Source organism: Planococcus citri, chromosome 2 (genome assembly GCF_950023065.1).
Source record: "Planococcus citri chromosome 2, ihPlaCitr1.1, whole genome shotgun sequence".
Lineage (NCBI taxonomy): Eukaryota > Metazoa > Arthropoda > Insecta > Hemiptera > Pseudococcidae > Planococcus > Planococcus citri.
The window spans coordinates 73,814,619-73,839,757 of NC_088678.1; the positions used below are offsets into that span (position 1 = coordinate 73,814,619).

General features: G+C 34.0%; 1 protein-coding gene and 1 long non-coding RNA gene across 2 annotated transcripts in view; one reads left to right on the forward strand and one right to left on the reverse strand.

The window, feature by feature from the left end:
- Positions 1-25,139, reverse strand: part of LOC135837703 (uncharacterized) — a 354,017-nt gene that overhangs the window by 75,646 nt on the left and 253,232 nt on the right. The window contains exon 5 of the long non-coding RNA XR_010557242.1: positions 6,693-6,750. This is a non-coding gene — a long non-coding RNA (uncharacterized LOC135837703). The remainder of the gene's footprint in view (positions 1-6,692; positions 6,751-25,139) is intronic.
- LOC135837702 (uncharacterized) lies at positions 5,519-6,677 on the forward strand. The gene is made up of 2 exons (XM_065353070.1): positions 5,519-5,760; positions 6,312-6,677. Exons 1-2 carry the CDS (start codon positions 5,707-5,709, stop codon positions 6,603-6,605), a joined length of 348 nt encoding a protein of 115 aa, XP_065209142.1. The 5' UTR covers positions 5,519-5,706; the 3' UTR covers positions 6,606-6,677.

Here is a 25,139-nt window from a genome sequence, read left to right on the forward strand (position 1 = left end):
CATATAGTGTAATGTATTGTGGACGCAAAAAGCCTATGATGCTGAAGCGTCCTTAAATTATTTCATTCATTCATTCATTCATTCATTCAAAAATTTAAACGGTTTTGGATTTTTGGCAAAAATTCAAACGTTTTGGTATTTTTGGCAAAAATTCAAACGTTTTGGCATTTTTGGCAAAAATTCGAACGTTTTGGCATTTTTGGCAAAAATTTAAACGTTTTGGCATTTTTGGCAAAAATTTAAACGTTTTGGCATTTTTGGTAGAAATTTAAACGTTTTGGCATTTTTGGCAAAAATTCAAACGTTTTGGCATTTTTGGCAAAAATTAAAACTTTGACAATTTTAGTGAAATTGGATGTTTTTAACAATTCTAGCAGAAATTGAAACTTTTTGGCAATTTTCAGCATAATATGAAACGTTTTACACAATTTTTGAAAAAAATTTTGACAATAATTAACTACCTATAACTTATTGGCAATTTTTGAATCTTTTCCACAAATTTGGCCAAAAATCAACCTTTTGGCAATATTGAAAAAATTAGAAGTTTTTATGGCCATTTTTGGCAAACAATGCAACTTTTTGGAATTTTGGGTACAAATTAAAACCAAATTTGCCAAAAAATAACATTGGCAAAATTCAAAAATTTCAGACAATGTTGACAAAAATCAAGACATTTTGGCAATTTTTTTGAAATTTTTCAAAAATTTTGACAAAGGTTACAATTTTGAGGCCATTTTGGAAAAAATTAAATCTTTTTGGCAATTCTGTCAAAAATTCAAATTTTTTAACAATTTTGGCAAAAATTGAAACATTTTGGAATTTGGAGCAAACATTTAACGTTTTGACAAGTTTGGCCAGATTTCAAGTTTTTAACCAATTTTGGAAAAAATTGAATCTTTTTGGCAATTTTTTGAAATTTTTTAACAATATTGGCAAAAATTGAAACTTTTTTTAGAATTTTAGCAAAAATTGAAACTTTTTGAGAATTTTAGCAAAAATTAAAACTTTTTAAAAATTTTAGCAAAAAATTAAAAGTTTTAGGAAATTTTGGCGAAAATTGAAACATTTTGGAATTTATGGCAAAAATTGAAACTTTTTGAGAATTTTAACAAAAATTAAAACTTTGAGAAAATTTTGGCAAAATTTGAAACTTTTGGACAATTTTGGAAAAAAATTGAAACTTTTTGATAACTTTTTGAAACTTTTCAACAATTTTGGCAAAAATTGAAATATTTTGGAATTTATGGCAAAAATTGAAATATTTTGGAATTTATGGCAAAAATTGAAACTGTCAAAGAAATTTTACCAAAAATTGAATCTTTTAAAAAATTTTGGCAAAATTTCAAACTTATGGACTATTTTGGAAAAAATCGCAACTTTTTGGCAACTTTTCGAAACTTTTCAACAATTTTGGCAAAAATTGAATCTTTTTAACAATGTTGGCAGCAGAATTGTAAGCTTTCAATAATTTTAGCAAAAATTCAAACTTTCCCAATTTGTCAAAATTTTCTGACATTGACAATTAGCTCTTTCCTCACTATTTGTTCTACACTGCCCTCTAAAGAATCACACAGTGGCCTTCCGTTCGCTTCACTCTTCTATGCTCTTTCATTCCTCGAAATCATTTCTCTCCGACCCCGAACTATGGAGTATGCTAAATTTAATCACACTAACCCTTTATCGTCTTTCAGAACAGCAACAAAGTATACTTCGAATTCTCTACCACGACAATACACGAATTCGGTATCGCGTTCGAAATCATATTCACTTTGCCCGAAAGGCTACGCGTTGCAATTCGCTTATTATAATCTGCGCCTTTGAAAGTCGTTTAACGAATATGAAAAGCACACAACATTATAATCTCGCTTCGTGTCTCATCTCACACAATGCTCTTTACGCTTATGTATGCACCTCCTTTACAAGCACATACGTACATATGTGTTTGTAATACGATTCGTCGAAGATACGAAAAAGGAGGCGAGAGGAAGGAGGCTCGATCATTATTAAAAATAACGCTCGACTCTCGATGACGATGATACCGCCTCGCAATGTCGATTAAAAACAGAAAAAACCAAACCGACACATTTAGCTTAATTAAAAGCATCCGCCAGATAGGCTTTGCTAAGTACAAATAGGTACCTATAATATCGTAGCCTCGGCGAATATTATACATTTCTCCATACCTACGTGTGCGTTTTAAAGCATGTACGTATATAGGTACGTAATGTATACCTACTAAAATGTCAAAACGATAAAGTGATAAGGGAAACCGCCCTTTGAACAGCAATACGCCGGGCCCAGTCTGCCAAAATTAGCCCCTTAATTCGTCGTATAAATACTCCTAGTACGTAAACGGTATAAACGTGTATATGTGCCGGTACGCGTTTATAGCGTATCACGCGCTTTTAAATACATAAAATCCTATACACAGAATACACGGTGTAATGCCTCGCAGCCTTGTTTTTCTGAAATGTGCGCGAAAAAGACAATGAAACGTCGCCAATCTACGACGACTTTTACTTTTATAGTTTCGATACCGCAGGCTACATTCGTAGGCTTTTTTTTAATGACTCCGTCATGGGCTATAAATCATGCGAGGAGGTGGGCTAGTTTTTAGGCTGCGTGTTCAAGGTCACTTTCGATTCTTTTTTGGCGAATTTTCTGATTCTCGATAAAGTTGGCGAACCAAATTATCGATGTAATTAGTTGGGGAGTGGAATTGATAAGATAATTTCGGAGGAAATACGAGTACTCAAATTCGTTATCATTTTATTCTTTACTATTTTATGAATTTTATGCTCAATTTCGACTACGATGAGGGCCAAGGGAAAGGTTCGTCTTTCTTGGTGTCAATACTTATTATGTTGAATTACAAAAAAAAAAAAAAAAAAAAAAACAACAAGTGAAGAAGTCAATTTAAAGATGAAGTCTATTAAAAACTGACACCATTCGATGCAGAATTTTCAACATCTGAACGACAAAAATTTGTCACGATATTAATTTTTTTAACGAAATGAGGAGGAGGAGGAGGCTGGTGGGAGGGTGGGAAGATTGAATTAATATCGTAAAATGCCAAAGCAATGGTGATGAAATAAGTATGAGACATCTACTTAATCCAAATCCAAAATCTTGAAAATGCAAGTCAATACGAGTTCTAACGATAAGAAGAAGACGGAGGAATCTACGTAGCTCAGATTGAATCACACATTCCAAGACATCAAAACTTGTGATAAAAGTTCAAATTATTTCAGGAAAAATGTCAAATTTCAGATAGAAAGTTTGAAATTTTTCATAAAAAAACTAAAACTTTTGAAAAAAGATTGAACGTTTTGAACAAAACGAAAATTGTTGATTGAAATTCGACATTTTTAAACAAAATTTCAAGTTTAGATGACAGCTCAATATTTTCAACAGAACTTTAAATTCAAAAATAAAAGTTGAATTCTAAAGCTTCGAAATTTTTAAAGGAAGTTTAGCACTTCGGATGAAAGTCCAAAACATTTCATGAAAAATTATTATTTTTAATAAGTTGAACATTTTATGATTTAATAAACTGAGAAAAACTCAAACTTTTTTCCTAAAAGTTCAAAACTTTCTACGTTTAGCATAAAAGTTGAAAATTTTTGATGGACATTCAAAATTTTAGATAAAAACTTGAAAATTTTGATAAGCTTGGAATTTTTCATAGAAATTTAGAATTTTTGGTAATCATTCAGAATTGTTGATAAAAACTCAAAATTTTAGATGAAATAAATTGAAAACTTTAGACAGAAATTGAAAGCTGTCGATAGAAAAAAAAATGTTCGACAAAAATTCAAACTTTTAGAAGATTTTTGATAAAAAGTTGACCTTGATGAGAGTTCAAAAATTTGGGTAAACGTTCACCTACCTACACCAAAATTCAAACTTTTAAAATTCAAAATTTTGGAAAGAAATTCAAACTTTTTGATGAAAATTCAAAGTATTAAAATTGTTGATGAACTTTTAAAAACAATTCAAAATTTCTGATTAAGGTTTGACAAACATTCACAACTTTTGATGATGAAAATTCACCAATTGATAATTTTTGATATGAAAGGAAAATTTGTGATAAACATTCAAAACTTTTAATGAAAGTTTGAAATTATTTATGTTTATGAAACATAGAATTTTTTGATAAAAGTTAGAAATATTTTGGTGGACACAGAAAATGTATGTGAAGTCAACGTTTAATGCTTTTAATGAAAATTCAAAATATCCTATGGAAGTTCATCAAATTTTTTGATAAAGGTTGAACATAAATGGAGATTTGAAAATTCTCATAAAAATTATCACAAGTTTAATACGAAAGTTTGAAATTTTTGATCAGAATAATTGAACATTTTTGATAAAAATCCACAATTTTTGAAAATTGCAGATTTTTTGGCATTAAAAAATTTGTTGAATTAATTCCCAATATTTTATTTTTTTTCAAGTACTGAAATGTTGTGATAAAATCAGAACATTTTTCATAAGCATACCTCGAAGATTTTAAATCAAAATTGAAAATTCTCGATAAAAATCAAGATTCTTGGAATCAAAAATTGCCAAGTATCCCCAAGAATCAAAAATTTTAGATGAAAATTCAAAGTTTCAAAAAAAGTAAAAGTAGAAGGTTAAACATTTTAAATTTTTTATACAAATTGATGAAGATGAAAAAATTATTCACGCTTTTTTTTTCATTTTCTTCAACTTGGTGGCTTCTTTTAGACCGGAGAGGAGGGGAGGGGTGGTTAATTTTATTTTCACATAAAATTCACCCAGTATTGGAGAAGAGCCGGAGAGATGAAGGAGCCTTAAAAAAAGGATTAAAAAAATCTCATACATGATTTGGATAATTTGTGAAGAAAACCAAAATTTCATTGGAGACTCCAGATAACCTGGAGATAGTATTTAGCAGAATAAGAAAATTTTCATCATGTTTTTCCTAAACTTTATCCAAAATTTACTTTCGATTAAAACCAAACTAAAGTTATCCGGCTGGAATCCCCGGTAACAGTAAATTTTCTGGCTAGGAATTTCGAACCAAGTTTTGAGATACTTCAATCAACTTTTACGACTTCAGATTGGCCGGAAACGATAGAATTTAATTTCAAGACGGACAAAAATTTGTAAAAATCATCATTTTTTCATTACTTCAACTCATTTTCCAAACAGTTTACACGAATAACGAATATTTCCGATTGTTAAAATGTAAATACGTATTTTCACAATCTCGTGGAAAATGTTCAGAAACAGCTTTAATATTGTACAATATTCGGGTCAGTAGCACTCGATATGCATCACATCGCAGAGAGCACGAATTGCACTCAACGAGGAGTTTTAAAATAGAGTACGATAAAACCAAACCATATTTTATCGACGATATTTTCCAGCTACGTTCGATAATTTAGAATTTTATCTAATTCATAATCACTGAATCATTTCATTCCGTGCCTATCACAGTAAATACATAGGTAAATAACTCGTCGGGTACACGAGACATTATAAATAAACATCACGTACCTACCTAGCTACACCAACAGTTTAAGATATTCGTAGTAATCCACTGTTCACTTACACCTGTCGTGATCTTTACTACATTCATTCATTTTGCGCGATATTGTAAACAAATTACAACGTTAGTAAGCATTCTCGTGAAAGTACTCGTATTTTGTTCAACTCGCCAATATTTGAACAAGATAGACAATGGTTTCATTAAGATTAGCTACGTTTGCTATTTTTGCCTCAGTTAGTGTAACAGTAAGTACATACCTACGATTTATTTCACACCAATCAATTTTTCTTTGGAATCTAATGTATATTATATTAATCACTATTATGACGTTATTTTTTGACATTCCATCTCTTGCCCCCTTCCCCCAAAAAGCTACGTCTATTTATGTAACTCAAAATCCAAAAATTCTAAAAAAAGGTCACACCTCAAGGTATCAAAATGTAGGTTTCTTGACATCTCAAATGTATTTTTGATGTTATAAGGAGTAAGTAGGGTTAGACTCAAAATTAGGTGAAATTTCAAGTTCATTATAAAGTTTTGACATTTAATTCCAAGCCAAAATTTCGACCTAAAATCAAACTTCCAAAAAGAAAGCCAATCAAAATAGTTTTAGAAATGAATTCGAAAGGCAAAAAAAAAAAAATAGATTCTTTGATATAAGAAATTTGTAAAAAAAATTGAGAAAAAATGAATCCGGAAAAATTCTATTTCTTCGTTTAAATCAAATTATAAACAGACTCAAAAGGTCAAAAAACATGAATTTTCGACAAATAAATTAGTATCTGATGTTTTTCAGATTGTTCAATGCGACTTTTTCGAAGATTTGGGCCACAGCATCGAAGGAGCTTACGATAACGCGAAAAAAGAAGTTGGCCACTGGGGTGAAGGCATCGAAGGAGCTTACCACAACGCGAAGGAAAAAGTTGACCACTTACTCGACGATACAGGAGTCACAAAAACCGTTAAAAGTGGAGTACAAAAAGTCGAAGAAGGTACTTCAGATGGAATCAAGTATATAGAAAAAACATTCGAAACCACAAAACGAAAACTGTCCAAGGTCGTTAAAGATATTAAGAGAGATTTAGAATGACGGTGATTGTAATTTATATACTAAATCTATATTGTACATAAATAATTTATATATATAATTTTTATGCTTAAATCTTGACTTACTTACCTAGCTATTCGTACTTTGATGCTTTTATCACCTCATCGTGGCAAAAATTCGTCCTCACCTGGAAGAAAAAATTTAAAAAACAGGTAATTAATATTAAATTGACAAAAATTCAAAAAATCAACAATTTCAAAATTGAATCAAAAGTACAGATCAAAGTACATAGAATAATTTTTAGCTAATAATTTTGACAAAAAAAGGTGGTCCATCGAGCCTTGAGTATTAATTCATTTAAAGGAATCATTCATGAACAAATTGATTCATTTTTTTAAAGAACCATTCGCGAACGAATTATTCAATTCGTTCGCGAATAATTAACCAAAAACTATTCAATTCGTTCGTGAATTATTCCCCAAAAATTGAGTAAATGAATCAATTCGTTCGTGAACGAGTCACTTATACAAATCAATTCGTTCGTGAGTGATTCACTAAAAATCATTCAATTCGTTCGTGAATGATTCCCCAAAAATTAAGTAAATGAATCAATTCGTTCGTGAACGAGTCACTTATACAAATCAATTCGTTCGCGAATGATTCACCAAAAATTTCTCAATTCGTTCGCGAATGATTCACCAAAAATTATTCAATTCGTTCGTGAATGATTCACCAAAAATTAAGTAAATGAATCAATTCATTCGTGAACGAGTCACTTATACAAATCAATTCATTCTCGAATGATTTACCCAAAATTGCTCAATTCGTTCGCGAACGATTCACCAAAAATTAAGTAAATGAATCAATTCGTTTATGAACGCGTCACTTATACAAATCAATTCGTTCGTGAATTATTCCCCAAAAATTGAGTGAATGAATCAATTCGTTCGTGAACGAGTCACTTATACAAATCAATTCGTTCGTGAGTGATTCACTAAAAATCATTCAATTCGTTCGTGAATGATTCCCTAAAAATTAAGTAAATGAATCAATTCGTTCGTGAACGAGTCACTTATACAAATCAATTCGTTCAAGAGTGATTCACCAAAAATTATTCAATTCGTTCGCGAATGATTCACCAAAAATTATTCAACTCGTTCGTGAATGATTCACCAAAAATTAAGTAAATGAATCAATTCGTTTATGAACGAGTCACTTATACAAATCAATTCGTTCACGAATGATTCACCAAAAACTATTCAATTCGTTCGTGAATTAGTCCCCAAAAATTGAGTAAATGAATCAATTCGTTCGTGAACGAGTCACTTATACAAATCAATTCGTTCAAGAGTGATTCACCAAAAATTATTCAACTCGTTTGCGAATGATTCCCCAAAAATTAAGTAAATGAATCAATTCGTTTGTGAACGAGTCACTTATACAAATCAATTCGTTCGCGAATGATTCACCAAACATTACTCAATTCGTTCGTGAATGATTTACCAAAAATTGCTCAATTCGTTCGCGAATGATTCACCAAAAATTAAGTAAATGAATCAATTCATTCGTGAACGAGTCACTTATACAAATCAATTCGTTCAAGAGTGATTCACCAAACATTAGTCAATTCGTTCGCGAATGATTCACCAAAAATTATTCAATTTGTTCGCGAATGATTCACCAAAAATTATTCAATTTGTTCGCGAATGATTCACCAACTATTAATCAATTCGTTCGCGAATGATTCACCAAAAATTATTCAATTCGTTCGTGAATGATTCACCAAAAATTAAGAAAATGAATCAATTCGTTTATGAACGAGTCACTTATACAAATCAATTCGTTCGGGAATGATTCACCAAACATTACTCAATTCGTTCGCGAATGATTCACCAAAAATTATTCAATTTGTTCGCGAATGATTCACCAACTATTAATCAATTTGTTCGCGAGTGATTCACCTAGAAATTAATCAAATTTGTCCAATCGTCAATCGGTTGTGAATGGTTCGATTCATTTCGCTTGGAAACAGATCAATCCTGTACAATACTAGTTTCGTAGTTTCACAAAAACCGAATCAATCGTACATTAATTGAACCGTTTGCGTTTGCGAATGATTCACCAAAAAGTCAATCAATTTATTTAATCACCAATCGTTCGTAAAAAAGTGACTCAATTTATTTGTAAAAGATTTGTATTTGAAGAAAACTCAAGTCTTTTCTTTTTTTGTTCCAATTGTGAAGGGGGAATCAAAATTTCATCTGACTCCTAATATACGAGTACATGGAACCTGAGATGCCATTTCCTTCCTCTGTGTAATCCCCCAAATCAGCGAACACGATTTCACAGATTTTTCGACAAAACATCAGCGATAAAGAGTTCCATAAACCCATCTCTACAGCCAAAGGTAGGTACTCTTCGCAAAGGACAAAAGGACACTTTTCAGAATATAAATTCAATGAAACTTACACGCAAATGAATTATTTTACTCCGAACCATAATTCACTCTGGCATTAGAAAGAGAAATAAAAAAAAAGGCAGCCAGGCAGCCCATTCTTTCTCATATCGATCTAGTTACAGAACAAGGAGGAGAAAAAAAAGAGAAGACCGGAGATGTAGGAGGGGGGTTACGATTCGAATAGAAAACTGCTCTCGAATAGAAATTAACAAACCGATTCATATCGTAAAATTTTCTGCCAAAATGTGACTTTAACGGACTTTCCATTTCCTTCGTTTACGCAAAGCAAAAGACGAAAGAGAATTACGATCTCGTAAGCCGAGTTGAAGGGAAAGAAAGAAAAAAAATGGCGCAAGAAGAATGACTCGAATGGCAAAAGTATGAGCGAAAAACCGTTATGTAAGAGAGAAACCATTTAGAAAAGAATTATGAGCGACTATAATTCTGGTACTTTCGCTGCGGCTGATGCCTTTAATCGAAAATTCGCCTTCACAAATCAGCGAAGCGAACGAGCCACCGGGCTTTGACACAACGTCGTTAAAAAATAACCTAACCTTGCCGCCTGCTTCTTTTTATATCTTCTTTGTCATAACTGCTGTGTTGTTAAACCTTTCCTCTATATACGAACCGCCACCTCGTCTCTGCCCCGAGCGAAAGCTCGCACCGATCATTCTTTTTTCTCTCATTCACGTGTACGTAAAGGTATCGCGCGCAGCGACGTCTATATATTTCCAACTTTTGACAGAAACTAAATGGAAAGAAAACGTTTCGCCGCCACGCCGATGTCACTACACCGCCATCCCCACCGCCGCCACCCACCGATCTTTTCCTTCACTACCTGCCTGCCTCTTTTTTTTCTATCGCCTTTTTTCCCTCCTTTTCCTTTTTTTTTCGATGCTGTACGAGCCATGTGTGTATGTTTGTAGTACATCGGGATATACGAGATCTCAAAATTGGAACACACAAAAGAAAAACGAGTGAAAGAAATAGCACAGGTGAGAGATGAGATGCATAAAATGTCGCCTAAGCAGACGGACATAAGAAGTAAGTACTTGAAATGTACCTATATTTGGTCTGTCAAAAGCTCAGACTGCTTCATTTTCACAAAAAATGATATTTCGACAGAGGAGACAACAGTCCAGCATACGACAATAGGAATAATTGCATCCCCCCCCCCACCTATCTTCTGAGACAACTTTTTTCTAAAAGAACACATCCTAAGAAACATTTTAAAGCAAACTTGCCAAAAAAAAAGTTGGCCCTACAAACAAAATGGCGACCATTTTGATTGACAGGTAAGCTGCAATTGCAGATTTTGCTTTTCAATATAGCAATCGCACGAATTTTTTTAACTGGACAATGCTAGATCGAAACAGCATGCAAAAATTTATCACCAGCCAAAATTTCATATGCTGAGTGCATTTTTCAATTTTTGGCGAATTTTTGAAAATTAAATTCAAGTCAAAAATGAGGAAAAAAATCAAAATTTGACCAAATTGACCTAGAAAGCTGAAAGCTGGGATGTACTATCTTTTCGACTTTCAAAATCGATTGAAGACGATTTCAACCCGTATTGAACAATTCTGGAGCCTCCAGCGGATTTTTGAAATTTGAAATCTCCACAAAATTTCATCAAATGAGCTTGGAAATCCGAAATTCAAGCTGCACTCCAACTTAATCACGTTACTGAGTCAACTGCTGGTGAGCTCAAGTCATTTTGGGGCCTCCAGCGACTTTTTGAATATTCTTGGAGCCTCCAGTAGATTTTTGAAACTTGAAATTTTCATAAAATTTTATCAAATGGAGTTGGAAATCCGAAATTCACGCTGAACTCCAACTTAAGCACGTTATTGAGTCAACTGCTGGTGAGTTTAAGTCATTTTGGTGTCTCTAGCGGCGTTTTGAGAATTCTTGGAACCTCCAGTAAATTTTTAAAACACTAAATTTACACAAAATTTCATCAAATGCAATTGGAAAGCCGAAATTTATTCTGTAAACTAATTTCAATACGTTATGAAGTCGACTACAGATAGATTTCAAATTATTTTGGAACCTCCAGCGATTTTTGAATATTCTTGGAGCCTCCAGTAGATTTTTGAAACTTGAAATTTTCATAAAATTTTATCAAATGCAGTGGAAAGCCAAAATTCATTGTGTAAACTAATTTCAATACGTTATGAGGTCGACTGCGGGTAGATTTCAAGTTATTTCGGAGCCTCCAGTAATTTTTGAAACTTGAAATTTCCATAAAATTTCATCAAATGGAGTTGGAAATCCGAAATTCACGCTGCACTCCAAATTAAGCACGATTGAGTCACCTGCTGGTGAGTTTAAGTCATTTTGGAGCCTCCAGCGACTTTTAGAAAATTCTTGGAGCCTCCAGTAAATTTTTGAAACATGAAATTGACACAAAATTTCATAAAATGCAATTGGAAAGCCGAAATGTATTCTCTAAAATAATTTCAATCCGTTATGAAGTCGACTGCAGGTAGATTTCAAGTCATTTTGGAACCCCCAGCATCTTTTGAATATTCTTAGAGCCTCCAGTAAATTTTTGAAACATGAAATATACACAAAATTTTATCAAATGCAATTGGAAAGCCGAAATTTATTCTGTAAACCAATTTCAATACGTTGTGAAGTCGACTTAAGGTAGATTTCAAGCCGTTTTGGAGCCTCCAGTGACTTTTTGGAAATTACTGAAGCCTCCAGAAAATTTTTTAGTGTTCGAAACTTCCATAAAATCTCACCAAACAGAGCTGAAACGCTATCATGTCAAATGCGGATGCGTTCAAGTTTTTTTGGAGCCTCCAGCGACTTTTTTGAGAATTTTTTTGAAGTCTGCAGCAGGTTATAAGCTACTTTTTGAACCTTCGTGGCTACTAAAGTACTCGTTATTTTTTTCAAACTGGTAGAAACATAATTTAGCTTATACACTCTATTTTTGACATTAATTCCGAGATGGATTTCAGACAGTTTCGATACGTTCTGGAGCCTCCAGTGGTTTTTTAGAAACTTCTGTTTTTCCAAAAAATATCACAAAATCTGTCCGAAATAGGCTCTGAATTTCAGCTTTATAACTCCAGTTGAAGGGTTCCTTTCCAAGTCGGCCTAAGTCCATTTTTTTCGTTTCGAGAAAAACACAAATAAGTGTTTTTCTCGCCCTTCCGCTTCAATAATAAATGATGTGATTATATGGTTGTGAAGCTTGATCTTTCTGCTTTAAAGTACCGTATTGGTATTTTTTTAATTTTGCGTATTTTCAGCTCCAGAGCGCGTCAAACAGTCAGAAAAAGTGGACTTAGGCCCATTTGGAATTATCTGATGTTAAAAATTTCGAAAAAGAGCTGAAAAACGCGTTTTTTCAAAAAAAAATTCACGAATCATTAATTTAATACATTTCTGAAACAATTTCATTCGAAGCACCTTCAAATTTCGTCTCTCGAAAATCGTTGAAAAACTTGAAAAAAAACCGGCACAACCGCACTTGTATACAAATTCTTAAAAAATGTATGATTTAGGCCACTTTGGAATAATCAGCTGTTTTTTCGAGCCGGCAAAACAGCGCTCCTGAGCGAAAAAAGTAACGCCAGGTGTTGGGACAAGGTGATAAAGGTGTTAACCGACCTGTACCAGCAGATGGCGCTGCTAACTCAAAAATGATAAAAATGGACTTAGGCCGACTTGGAAAGGAACCCTTCAGTTGATGAAATTTTGACGAAATCACAAATTTCAAAATTTTACTGGAGGCTTTATTGGTTTCCAAAAAGTTGCTGAAGGCTCCAAAATGCCTTGAACCCTCCTGCAGTCGAATTGATACCGTGTTGAAATCAGTTTGGAGAGTGAAAATCGGCTTTCCAACTCCATTTGATGTAATTTTGTGAAAATCAAGTATCAAAAATCTGCTGGGGGCTACAAGAATTCTCAAAACGTCGCTGGAGGTTCCAAAATTACTTGTACCCACCTGCAGTCGAGTTGATAGCGTGTTGAAATTAGTTTGGAGAGTGAAAATCGGCTTTCTAATGAAATTTTGTGAAAATTTAAAATTTAAAAAATCTGCTGGAGGCTTCAAGAATTCTCAAAACGTTGCTGGAGGCTCCAAAATGACTCAAACTCACCAACAGTCGACTTGATAGCGTGTTTAAGTTGGAGAGCAGCGAGAGTTTTGGATTTCCAACTTTATTTAATGAAATTTTTTGAAGATTTTAGTTTCAAAAATCTGCTGGAGGCTCCAGAACTGCTTCAAACGGCTGGAAACCGTTTCCAATCGATTTGTCAGGTCGAAAATAGGGCATATCTCAAATTTCAGCTTTCGAGATCAATTTGGTAAAATTTTGATTTTTTTTTCTCATTTTTGGCTTGATTTTCAAAAACTCACAAAAACTCGAAAAATTCACTTGGGATTAACGTTCTTTGGCATTTTTGCTTCAAAATGCTCATTTAGAAAAAAGTTGGCCCAGAGGATTGGATTCCCATTGCCATATGCCAGACTACAATATGTTGGAAAAATAAGGTTAGCAGATGTAGGGGGCGAGGGGTGAATACAAAATCAAAAAAATTAGATTTAAAAATACACCAGAATTCAAAACTTCAAAATATTAATTTTATTCGTAGAATTTCAACATTTTTGAAAACTCAAATTTGAACCATGGAAATGATCAAAAAAAATTGAATTTAAATAAAGATAAAACACTGGAATTCATAATTGAACCTATTTTTTAATCCCCTTTCCTCCCCACCACCACAATAAAACGGAATTTTTGACAAAATTATAGCCCGAAAGACTTTCATTCAAAATCATTCCATTTTATACATCAAGAAAAACTTTAAACCTAGAAATACACGTCGAGAAACGAAACGAATCCCAACAACCAGCAAATACATAAGATATTATTCATCCTGATACATAATTTTGTAGCTTTTCTTCTCATGAGTATTCCTTTAAACACAACGGCACAATATCTTCTCTTCCCTTTGTAAGTATCTAAAACTCGAATTTCGACGAGGCTACTTTAATTGTTGCAATCCGACGACCGACGACGGTGCCTAAATGGCGACCAAGTTGTGATTTAAAATGCTTAAATATTTTTTGCTCGACGGCAAAATGAACCGCGACGACGCTTTGTGGGTCGTACATCAAGCTTATAGACCTCTAATGCAATTTCCTTCTCACCCTTCATACTTGGCAGCCCCATCTTTACACATATCTCTTCATTCTCGTATTTGTTTGAAGTTGAACTTATCAATTTCGGAGACTACGAGGTTTTCGATACTACGACGACCGATAGACGACGAAGATTTTTCCTCGACACGAATTTTAACTAACAACTTCCAAACAATGAATAGTAAGTAATACACAACAAAGGAGAAAATATTGGAATAACTTTTCGGGTTTTTACATTCATTCGCTATGTGGAATGGTTATTGATAAAGGCTCTGATGTTCCAATGCATGATATCCATACTAGATCACCGAGCTGAGAGGGACTGGTACAAAAAATTTGAACGAAATTAGAGGATTTGGTCCTCTTCGTGTGGTGGGATAAGTTCTTGAAGATTTACAAAGGTGCTAAAGTAGACAGACAAGAGTAACAACACTTGGCAACGGATACCAAAATGTTGCACTCGGAGTAGTGGATTCGTCGATAGATATATCGAATTACGTATCTCTACCTTTATACCTCTACCTACAGTGTAACCAAAAAGGTGCACATTTTATAGAAATTGGTTGGTACTCTAGACCCATCTTTGTATATACTCGAGTATCTCTATCCAGTCACCAGTGATACGAGAGAGAGTGTGCGTGTGTTTTTAGCTACCAATAAGAGAAATGAGCCAAGTAAATAAAGCAGATAGGAAAAGGATGTAGTAATCGTATAGAGACAAGTAGAAGGCAAATGGTTTCGTCGATGATAACGACATTAACGCGCCGCATCAGAAATTTAAACAAAGAGTACATAAGGTAGTCGTACGAGCTTTCCAGCTATGGTAGGTACTACTACAAATAGTACGACGACGAATGAAGAGAGGAAAAAGGAAAAAGCCGTCGTAAAAAAAGAGGGAAAACGATAACAATCCCTAACCGGTCGTAAATCGACACCCATCCAGTCACCAGATGTACGAAATTACGCGTCGTACATTCGGCTGTTTTTCTTCTTCCTCTTGCCCCCCCCCCTCCTCCTTGTTCAGCTTCTCTGTGAGAGCAGTGCGTGTATATATAAGTTTTAGTATTTGGACGAGTATATGTCTGAGTGTGAAAGTAGATGTAGGTACGACAACGACGACGACTATGAAGGAGGAATTATCGATGACGACGACTACGACTATACTACAATGACGATGGCATACGCATGCTAGAAAATATTATACATCTAGATATGCATGCTCAATTTTCGTGGATATGGTACAGATCTAGTGTAGGGTTTGTGGATGGAGCAGGGAGCAGGGAGCCGGGAAGGAGACGAATTTTAACAGCACGTAGTGCACCTCTGTCATGTGGAGAACTCCTTATCTTAGTATTTATAAATTTATTTCAACCTTGTAAAATATGTTTATTATTTGCCATATTATACGACTACCTACCACTACTTTTGTACGTCGTTGTAGTAGTACGAGTAAAGAAAACGATAGAGAACGAGTAGAGGGCATATAGGCGCTTTTGATTTGTTACAAACTCCCGAATAAAGTTCGCGTCGTGTGAATTTACGTATTTTATACCTCTCCTCGCCTCGCCCTCTCACATCCACTCGACTGATGGTGAGAGGTAGGTTAGGTACTCGTATAGTTGGCTTGTTTAATGGTTTTTCGTATATGTATAGTTGTATGTATGTAGTACTTACGAGAGTATAACGCGTCGAACAGAGAGAGAGAACACGGTGCGAATATAGAGGACTGGATGAAGAAGGGATACGTGGTGGAAATTGATGAAATTACCCAGATATTTGCAATTTACCCTTTTGGTTTTTCTCGTCGAGAGAAAACGCGCGTATAACAGAAATGGTGTTTTATAACGTTAGCATGGCACGTTGCAAAGATACGAGAGATAGAAAGAGATGAGCATCCGTTTGATGAGGCGTGTATACTACATACAACGGAGGAGTATGGGAGGAGGAGGAAGAGGAGAAGGAGGAGGTAAAGTACAGAGATGCTGATGGTGTAAGCGAGATGAAGGCGAGAGCGTATTTATGGTGATGCGAGTTGAGATGTTGTTGGAAGGATTTATTAATAAGAGTGCGAGGTCATGCTGGTTTTTTTCCCTCTCCCTGTATACTACCTACTCGTAAATGCCGCGAAGGTGTAGAGAGCGTGTGTTACACGTAGTAAGGTAGGTTTTACCTTGCTGAAGCCTGCGGTTTTAATGCATTTTTTTGGTGGTTTTTTTCTCTCTCTAGTAATTTGGAAATTAAGGTTTGGTTTCTGAGACGAATCGGTGTTTTTCTGATGTGCTTGGTCACTGAACTGCCTGGTGAAATTTTGAAAAATTTGTACTTATTGCAAAAGCCTAAATTTGCCAAATTTTTAGAACGTGATGAAAAATTACAAAAAGGGCCTTTCAGGATAACATGGTGAAATACGCACACTCCAATTTAAATGGAAAATTGTCATTTTCGTGTGCTTTTACGTAGGATACTTTGCTTAAAATTTCCTTTAGATTTTTGAAAGAATCTCGCAAAAGAGATCCTCCTTGTTTTTTTTTTTCTATAAAATCTTCAACTCCCCTTCACTTGAATATTTCTGAAAAAAATTTCACATACGCATCTCTACCTAGTGACTAGTTTCTTTGTCGTATGCTAAACCAAGCTTGAATACCGAATTTGAAATTTACGTTCCCACAAATAATTAAAAAATATCAGACATGCGAAATATTGATAGATTTGGAGTATGGACTCCTGGAACGAATATTTAAACTTTTATTTAATTTTGAAAATTTCAAAGCACTCAGGAGCCCTGAGGGAGTTAGAAGGTTTGGCTCACAAAAATTAACCAATATTCGAACTTGCCATAGGTACTTACTCGAATTATTTGAATTCGGCATGTCACATCACATTTCCTAAATTTTATACATTTTTTTAAAGCGTAAGTGGGTTGGTAAAGGGCTATCAAAATGCGAATCAAGAAGTGGTACCCATAAGAAAAATATATTCACACTTGGAACTCTCGAAAATCCAACAAAGTCATGTCATAACAGGGTGTCTAACAAAATCTAAAGAAACAAAAAAATGATCATGAAAATACATCAAACAACGGAAATAATCAATTGGTTTTCATTAACAAAATAGGTATTTCATTTTCACTCTTGTATTCTCCAAAATTCTTTAAGAAATTACCATGTAAACCTATTAGACCTCACTTCCAAATACAATAAATTTCCTACCTGGGCATTAATTTTACCAGAATTCAATTTATCCTTATCCCAATACAAAAAAAAAATGAGTATCCATCTGATTTAATCAAAGAAAAATATACTGAGATCATAGCAGAATATCATGAATTCATTTTATGCTTCACAAATGGTTCTAAAATTAAGTTTGAATATGCTGGCTATGCTTTTTCTATTGATGGTAGAATTACCAACTTCACAGCTCATAAATATTCTTCAATCTTCAATTTAGAAGTTTCTGCCATACTCCATTGCCTACAAAAGATCTCTACCTCAAAAAGCCCTAACAAAAAATTCCTGATTCAGTCAGACTCACTCTCTGCTCTTTCATCAATTCAAAACAAATTTTCTGAACATCAACTTGTTCATAAGATCCATCAAATCATTTATTAACTCCAGACTACTGACAAAATTATTAAATTTATGTTTGTCCCAAGTCATGTAGGCATTGAAGGAAATCAGACAGTAGATGAATCAGCTAAAACAGCTGTTACCCCCTCTAAAATTTTCTCTGTGACTCAAGATGACGTTATTAACATTCTAAAGATCATCTAAAACTCCAATTAGCAAAACCTATGGAACTCAAAAACAAATCACAAACTATTTACCCACAAAAAATCAATCCTCCCTTGGAAGCACCTTAGTCACCTAAATAGATCAGAAGAAATTATAATCACCCGCCTCCGAATTGGTCATGCCAAATTAACCCACAGCCATTTGTACACCAAAGCTCCTAAACCCACCTGTCAATTCTGTAATTCTGAAGTAATCTCCATTCAACACCTTCTATTCTATTGTCCCTCCCTCAAAACAAAACGTCAATCATTAAACATTTCAGACCTCAACCCTACAATTCCTGACAACATCAAGCAGATGGAAAACATTCTTAAATACATCAAAGAAATCAATCTTTCAAACCAAATCTAGACAAACCCCTCGAAACTGGGCGTAAAAATCCTGGCAATTATACACGCCCAGTATAAAAAAAATGTCAAAAATGAGCCCCTGAAATATTTTTACACACCTATTAAGAAAATCATCAAACATTTTCATTGTGATTTTTCTTCTAAACTTATTTTTTAAAATTCCCTTGCCTAAAAGAGTGAAGTTTTTGGAACTTCTACACCCCAAAAAAAGCATTGGATTTTTTGACATTTTGAAGCTCACTTGCAACAAGAGTACCCAAAAAGACATTTGAGATATTTCTATGAACATTGCATTGCATTCAATGGGCTGCCATGCCTAACTTAGTTGAATAAAAAATTTTCTTCATTAGAATTTTTCGAAATTAAAAAAAAAAAAACAAGACTTTGTTTGGTTTACGAGGGTTTTGATTTTAAATATTTACTTTTTCCGGATATGACCCCTGAATGCCTTTCCACCTTTTTTCCATTTTTGAAAATCAAAAGTGCGGTGTGACACGTAAATTAAGTATTACTAATTTGAGGGTGCTAAGTTCGAATATACTATGTTAGCTGATTTTACAATGAAATGATTCAATCTGTGGAATAAAAAAGCAAACATTGAAAAATAAAATGCATAAATTATTGTAATAATCAAAATATAATTATTCCATTTATTTGAAATATTGAATATAATATACAAAAATGTACCTTCAGAAAAAATGACAGAAAGAAAAAAATTATTTTTAATGAGAGATGCACTTCGATAAAATAAAGTATCATTGATTTTTTTTATTTTTTGGCACAAAAATGTCAAAAAATCAATTTTATTACAAGAAAAGTAACCAATTGTAAACTTTTGATAAAAAAAGGTAACCATAGTAACTTTTAGGCAATTTTTTGAAATCTACTTTTGAAGCTGCGCAGACTCGAAATCGAACTCAAATTCCATAAAACCAGACTTGTGACCAAAAAAGACGCTTTCCGAAAATGTAGCCGCCCAATCGCATTTTTTGGCCATTTTTGACCAATTTTTCGAAAATTCGGGGCCCAAAAATACCCCTGTGGATGCGCAGACTCGAAATCATGCGCAAACTTTACGAAACAAGACTTAAACGCTCAAAAATACCCTATGGACCAATGACTGATTTTCTTACATTTGGTATTTCGCTGGAATCGCTATTTTCGGGCAATTTTTTTCATATCTCATTGGAGGACTTGCCCAAAAATCGAAATTTTGTGGACTTTGGACCCATGCTGCCGTGTGGGACCAGTAAGTACTTTATCACCTTCTTACATAAAAATTACTCTATCTTTAAATTTGACCCATTTCTTTACCCACATCCATTTTCTCCGAACTGTCTGGGGCAACGACGACGATGTCGTTTTGAAGGGAAATACCATTTCTGCTGAGCAGAGATTTGAATGTGATTCTAAAATTTTCACTCATGGTGTAATATACGAGAAACGTAATCGATATATTGATATTAGTCAATGTATTAAATATCGTTGCCACGCTACTGTAACAGTATAAAGTAATTACATCTGATCGATTATAAATCATAATTATCGAATTGAGTATTCCCAGTGGAACTTTGGCGGTTAAGAATAACGTTAAAACAGTTAACAATATGGAGATTGATCGATCAGTTCGTTGCTTCATTTTCAGGCTTCTTACGATGTTATTTTGGTTGCTCGAAGATGAAATTGATTGTCCCTGATGTTGTTTTTTTCTCAACAGGAAAATAATCAGTCTACGAAAAACCACCGATAGTTAATTTTTGGAACTAATATAATGGTATTTTTAATACCTTCAATAAATTCTACTTAATTATCAAAATTACGAATTTTTTAAAATCAGTTACCTCGACATAAACGCCAATAACAATACGGAAGGCAATAATTGATGCAGCAATCCTAAGATGACGAATGAAACGGAAGGCAGAATCGAATTCTTTTTCAAAGTGGGCTGGTAACGAGATGTTTGATCTGCGCTGATGGGTTGGATTTCACTCGACAAATAAGCCGGAATGCTGAGAAAAATGCTCATAATGTAACCAGCTATCAGTACACCCCGTGTAATTTTCATATTACACCACTGACGTTCTTTCAACGGGTATATTACCGCTATATATCTCCATATTGCCAACGTTACAGTAAGGAATACTGATACGAAATGAAAAGTGACTACGAAATCTTCGCAACGAACGAAAAATGCTGCTTGTATGTAAGTCCATCTTTCATCAACATCGCTGATATATTGAAAGAAAATCAACCAAATAATTGGTACGGATGCTAATGAAATCAATAAATCTGCTAAGGCTAAATGAGCGAATATCAAGTTTACCGGCGAAATCATATTTTTTCTGGTAAATACGAATAAGTTGAAAAGGTTGAAAATTATTCCAATCAGACAAATTGGTATGTTCACGTATCCGCTTATATTTTCATCGAAATATACACCGATTTTCCAAAAACTCGATGTGCCTTTACAATATACTTTTTCAGTTGACATGTTCATTCAACACATTTGACGATGATCGAAGAAATATCTGGTACCTACTCGAATGACCGGGTGTTTCTAATGTTAATTGCACGTGAATTTCACTTTGTAACTCGCGTATATCTATTTTTGGACACATGAACGCGAAACAATAAAAAATTATGTAATATCTATTCGTTTAATCAGATATTTTCAAAACTTAGCACTTCACTATGGGTACATAAAATTCATTGTACACGAAAATACGTATTTTAGAAGACTGCGGGTTTTCATTTCACGATCAATTTTAATCGTGTGCTGGTGTTGTGCTTTCTGTGTTATCAATTTTTTCATGAACAATGACTGATTTCCGGCACACGGTGCATTTAAATTATGCACGATAACAAAAAATTGTAGATTAATGATTTTACGTATTATTCTGTCAACGGCACGATATGAAATCATTATTTAGTTATGTGACCGATGTTCTGTGTTCTAATTGTGAAAATGCAGGAAACTACGTCAGTGCTCAGGATACAAGCATTGCGAGGGCATTGACGACATTTCCTGAATTACACGAACTATCTGTAAATGTTTGACAAATATTTTGAACGTCGCCTAGATAAACGAGTGATTAATCTCTGAGGTTGATCTCAATTTGTATTCGTCAAGTTATGTGAACCTAAAATTAATGATAATTGAATCAGAAGAATTAACTACCAAAATTAGGTATTGAAAATGGTGAAAAAATTGATAGGTATCTATTCTTTTGAAAGTAAGGTGGGGGAATGCTTTTTATTCATTCTGAATTCAGAATATTAATTTAAGGAGGGAAAAAAATGAGAAAATAAATACCTACCTACCTACCTATAAAGAATCGGAAATTGCAAAGTTGCAAGTCCCAGTCACTCACAAGGGCTGCAGGTTTAAAATTGTTGGCACGATTCACGTTCACTAGAGCCAATTTATCCACTACTGATTTTTTTCTGCCCCCTCCCCCGGTCGTGAATTGCGATTAATTTAAATAAAAATAAGATTTCAATGGTTGTAAGGAGGAGTTATGCCTTGACTGCCTTGGGTGATGCAGGTAACCCTCTTCACCTGAGATAGTCCCTACTGTACTCTTTCACCGGAGGGGAAGGAAAACTAGTTCCAAAAGAGGGGAAACGTGGTAACTTCTGACGATCGATGGTACGACCATGGATCGTCTTCGCTGTAAAATCACTTGGATGTACATAGTATCTCCAGCCCGCTACATCTCTGTCACTCGGTAAACATTGTACTTATGGCTGGCGAGCCACTCTTCGGTTAATTAGTAGTGCCCACTTAAAGATGGTTAAATTGATTGTATATTAACTCGTGATCCCGTTATGCCGTTGCGTTCGCGAGGTACCACAGGGCATTTATCCTGGATTCCGGACATGGGTAAGTGTCTCTAGTTTAAAGTGTACTTTCTAACGTGTCCCCTAAACAGGCCTTAGTATTAGGAGAGCCTAAAGGTGTAGGGTGAAGTGTACAGTGTTTTGAGGTACTTGTGCCTCCTTTGCGCCTCCTTTGCTCATCCTTTATGAGTACAACGTCGAGTATATCCTTGGGTATATCGACTAATTCATAAGGGATGTTAAGTTTAATTACTTATTGACAGTCAGTCGACTCATAATCTGCTCATCACTGTGTGATGTAGGACTAGAGACCTAAGACCCCTACTCTACTAACCTTACTAAGTACCCAGTCTCCATATATATACTATGTTTGGCTTACATTGCAGGGATATTTGTGTAAATATACTATTTAAACAAATCGTCTCATATCTGTTTTTATTCACGTAAAAATGGACACATTATGTGATAATGTCATTAGATGATTCGTGTTACTAAGTGTACTCTGAGCTAGCTGGTTAAAGAGAAATGTTCACTCTCTAGGGAATATTTCTATCCTCCCCCCAAGGTATATAATTTGATAATAACCACCACACTTAATAATTCCTAATTACCTTTTAACATGGTCAAGTTATATTTGGTTATGTATAGGTAAATTAAAATGTAAAAGTATTTTTTTGGGTTCAATTTTTGAATTTTAAGCTGAAATTAGCATGTATTTTGACATTTTCAATTTGGTGTCATGTTGGTAAAATACCAATACCAAAATCAAAAACCGAAATAAAATCCATGAAAATTGGAAAAACCGATACTGGAAACCAAAATTTTGAGACAGAAATTAATAAATATCGAAATACCAATACCGTTTTTGCCACTGCATTTGAAATACCAATACAATACCAGGCACCAATACAGTTTTGTTTCATTGTTCCACAACCCTGAAGAAATGTATCAAAGAATCAGTCTCTGGCATGATTAATTTTGAAAATTTGAAAACGTATTAAACTCAAAGCTGCTAACATATGTGTCTGGTGATCTCAAAGATGTCATTACTCCAGCTCATTTCATTTGTAATTGAAGTCATATTTAAGTAGAATGACTAATTGGGTGTTGTTAATATGAGATCAGAATTAGGTATCCAACATTTAAAATTCATGTAAAAAGGTTTTACTATCGTTTTGATCTATTTGGTATAAGATTGCTTATCCAATTTACTTAAAAAGGACAATTCTGTACAAAGAAACACTGTTTATCGAGTACCAAGTGTCCGAGAACCTTTATTAATAGAAGAGGACGTTTTGAGGGGAAAATTGAGATTAGGTGTAGTTGATCAGCTTCATATTAGCACATTAGCCAGTAATGGAAATATTCGTTCAGCAAACGTTAAAATTAAAACGGGTATATTAACTAGACCCATTAAAAAATTGTACCCTTCAGAACTTGATTTTAATTAAAGTAAAATATTTCATTTCTCGTTGAGAATGTCCGGAATAGCGAACAAAATTAAAATAAAAAGTTGATTTCGTCGGTCAAGTATATTTGGTTACTTGTAGGTGAGTTGAAATCATCGATATTACTATCGATGGTTGAAATCAGTTGAAATGTTATGACTGTTTTGAGTATTTTTTTGGTTAATTATTGTTGGCTACTTTATATTTTTCTTATCAAAATTGATAAAATTATTGTTTTGATTTATTCCACTGTGTAAATATTCAAGAGATAAAAATCTCAATTTCAATTATCTATAACTATTAACTAAATGAATAATTTTATTTAGGATTTAATTCATTAATTTTTTTCTTAGTGGGAGGGGGGGCAAATGTTGAAATTTTGATAAATATCATGTAGGGTATCAAAATTCATGTTTTAAACCCTCTTGAAAGCGCTTCTGAAGTTATTTTTGCAATATAGTCAACAAGTGGCCCAGAAAGGGGAGGCAAATTTCAAAATTTTTGAAAAAATTTTGTGGAGTATCAAAGTGTACCCTCATAGAAAATCACTACTAGCGACTTCAAAAAATTACTAGCGTTTCTGAAAAAGTTACTAGTGATACCGAAAACGTTACTAGCGCTTGTACTGACGCTACTAGCGACCAACTCGACACTACTAGCGACCAGCTTGACGCTACTAGCGACTGACTAGGCGCTACTAGCGATCAGCTTGGCGCTACTAGCGACTGTCTCAACATTACTAGTGAATGATTTAACGCTACTAATGACAAAGCCGACACTAGTAACGATTATGGCAGGTACCTACAATTAGCTTGAAAAATAAAAATTAAAGAATTCCCAAAAATCATGTTTTTTTTTTTGAAATTACGAATTATTGAAAAGTTTCCGCTTGGGCCAGATCGTTTTCCTTTTTTTTTTCTCCGACCAAAATTAGATAGTAGCAAAATTGACTTCTCACATCACAAATAATGCGATTTTTTCACTTGAATTTTTTTTAAAAAAGGGTCCTCTGCTGCATTTCAGTCAAACTACCAGAAATCCTCAATCTAAAACTCCCTTTTTTTCACCAAATATCTGGAAACAATCATTTAACATTTCAATTTTTTGCATGAAGAAATTATATCCTGAAAAAAATGAAGAATTGTCAATTGTGAAGAGCTTTTGTCGTGGCTTGCTCAGTTGCTCGGGCCCCATTTATATTTTTAAAATTCGGAGGGGGAGGGGAGGGGAGAGGAACGGAAAAAAGTCCATGATTTTTGCGAATAAAGCCTAAATTCCAGTCAAAAAATGAAAAAAATTTGAGGTACCAGCCCCCTCCGAGGGGGAGAGGAGGGAAGAGGAACGGAAAAAAGTCCATTTTGCAAATAAATCCTAAATTCCAGTCGAAAAATGAAAAAAAAAATTTTCGAGGTACCAGCCCCCTCGGAGGGGGGAACGAGGGTAAGGGGTCGAGGAAGGGTCCATTTTCGCAAAGAAATATCGAATACGAGTGTATGATATCCATATAATTTTCATCTAGAAATAT

Bases quoted from the DNA above. Each gene is read 5' to 3' on its own strand.
- LOC135837702 (XM_065353070.1), top strand. From the start codon at position 5,707: ATGGTTTCATTAAGATTAGCTACGTTTGCTATTTTTGCCTCAGTTAGT. The intron at 5,761-6,311 runs GTAAGTACATAC...GATGTTTTTCAG, and splicing joins TTGCCTCAGTTAGTGTAACA to ATTGTTCAATGCGACTTTTT.